We start from the raw sequence: 1,305 nt of genomic DNA on the forward strand, positions 1-1,305 counted from the left end.
ATAGATCTGAGGCCAGTTCAGCTGGGAGTTTATTGCACCAGGATGTGACTCACTGAGACTGGCTTTGTGTGGACTGGCTTCCGGTGTGTGCTGCGTCCCTAACAAAGTCAGTTCCTTGAAAAGCTGTGCTAAGGAATTTCACCTGTCCAGAGCACAAGTGTTGTGATGATCTGGCACACCCCCACTGTTATCTGGGGAGAGACCACAGCCCCAGTTGTTCTCAAGCCCCAGTTGTTCTCAGAGAGGAATTTGAAGCAATTCTAGCTGCATTAGGGAGCCTTCAGATTCACTGGTCATGCCTCAGTTAGCATGAGTAAGATTATGGGGCTGAACTTGACAGCATATATCCTATTTCCTGTCTCAGCTTGCCTCGTCCTGGGCTCCGAGCATGAGACCCGTCTGGTGGCAAAACTATTTGAAAATTACAACAGCGTGGTGCGGCCAGTGGAAGACCACCGCCAGATTGTGGAGGTCACTGTGGGCCTGCAGCTGATCCAGCTCATCAATGTGGTGAGAGGAGTGTCCCTGGGTCCCCCGCAGCCACCTCACACCCTGGCCTCACATCCCTCCGGCCCCCTCTCTGGCCACTAATGCTGTGCTCAATCTTTTTCAGGATGAAGTCAATCAGATCGTGACAACCAACGTTCGTCTGAAACAGGTCATTCCACTAGATGGCTACACTATAATGTTTTTCACCCTAGGACCAAAGGAAATCAATTTAGGTTACAGGGACATATTGAAAGTGAATATTTTGGCACAGTGGGTTTTGTAGGTCATGTTTTCTTTCTTTGGGTTTTTTCTATGTAACATATTTTCTGGGAGAGAGAGATAGAAAGGGAGAGATGGAGACAGGGGGAGAGAAAGTGAGGAAGAGAGACAGAGTAGGAGCAAGGGAGGGAGAGATGGAGATGTCTGGTATAGCAAAATGAGTTAAGATCGTGGCTTCTATGTTAGCAGTTCAAACTTACCTCAAGACACTCATGAGATAGGCCTGGTGATGTGCTTCTGAAAGGCCATGATTTTGAAAACGCTATGTAGCAGTTAAACTCTGTACACAAGGTGTTGTCATGAGTTGGAGTCAACTCAAAGGCAACTAACAACAAAATAATACATGAAAAATATATATTATATACATATATATGGAGCTGGAGAGAGAATGATCGAATTTTGCACAATCAATGATTTATTCATAGCAAATACATTTTTAAGAGACATAAACGCAGGTTATATACCTGGATTTCACCTGATGGTATGCATAGGAATCAGATTAATTACATCTGTGGAAAGAACCGCTGGAGAAGCTCA

The 1,305-nt window shown here is 45.2% G+C and overlaps 1 protein-coding gene across 1 annotated transcript in view; it reads left to right on the forward strand.

Moving 5' to 3' along the window:
- CHRNA1 (cholinergic receptor, nicotinic, alpha 1 (muscle)) overlaps nucleotides 1-1,305 on the forward strand; it is a 35,003-nt gene that overhangs the window by 10,466 nt on the left and 23,232 nt on the right. Inside the window, exons 2-3 of the mRNA XM_006878818.1 lie at nucleotides 365-510; nucleotides 614-658. Coding sequence (XP_006878880.1) covers nucleotides 365-510; nucleotides 614-658 — 191 coding nt within the window. The remainder of the gene's footprint in view (nucleotides 1-364; nucleotides 511-613; nucleotides 659-1,305) is intronic.

The sequence above is a fragment of the Elephantulus edwardii genome, unplaced genomic scaffold (assembly GCF_000299155.1).
Source record: "Elephantulus edwardii isolate Elephantulus edwardi_28Jun2011 unplaced genomic scaffold, EleEdw1.0 scaffold00001, whole genome shotgun sequence".
Classification (NCBI taxonomy): Eukaryota; Metazoa; Chordata; class Mammalia; order Macroscelidea; family Macroscelididae; genus Elephantulus; species Elephantulus edwardii.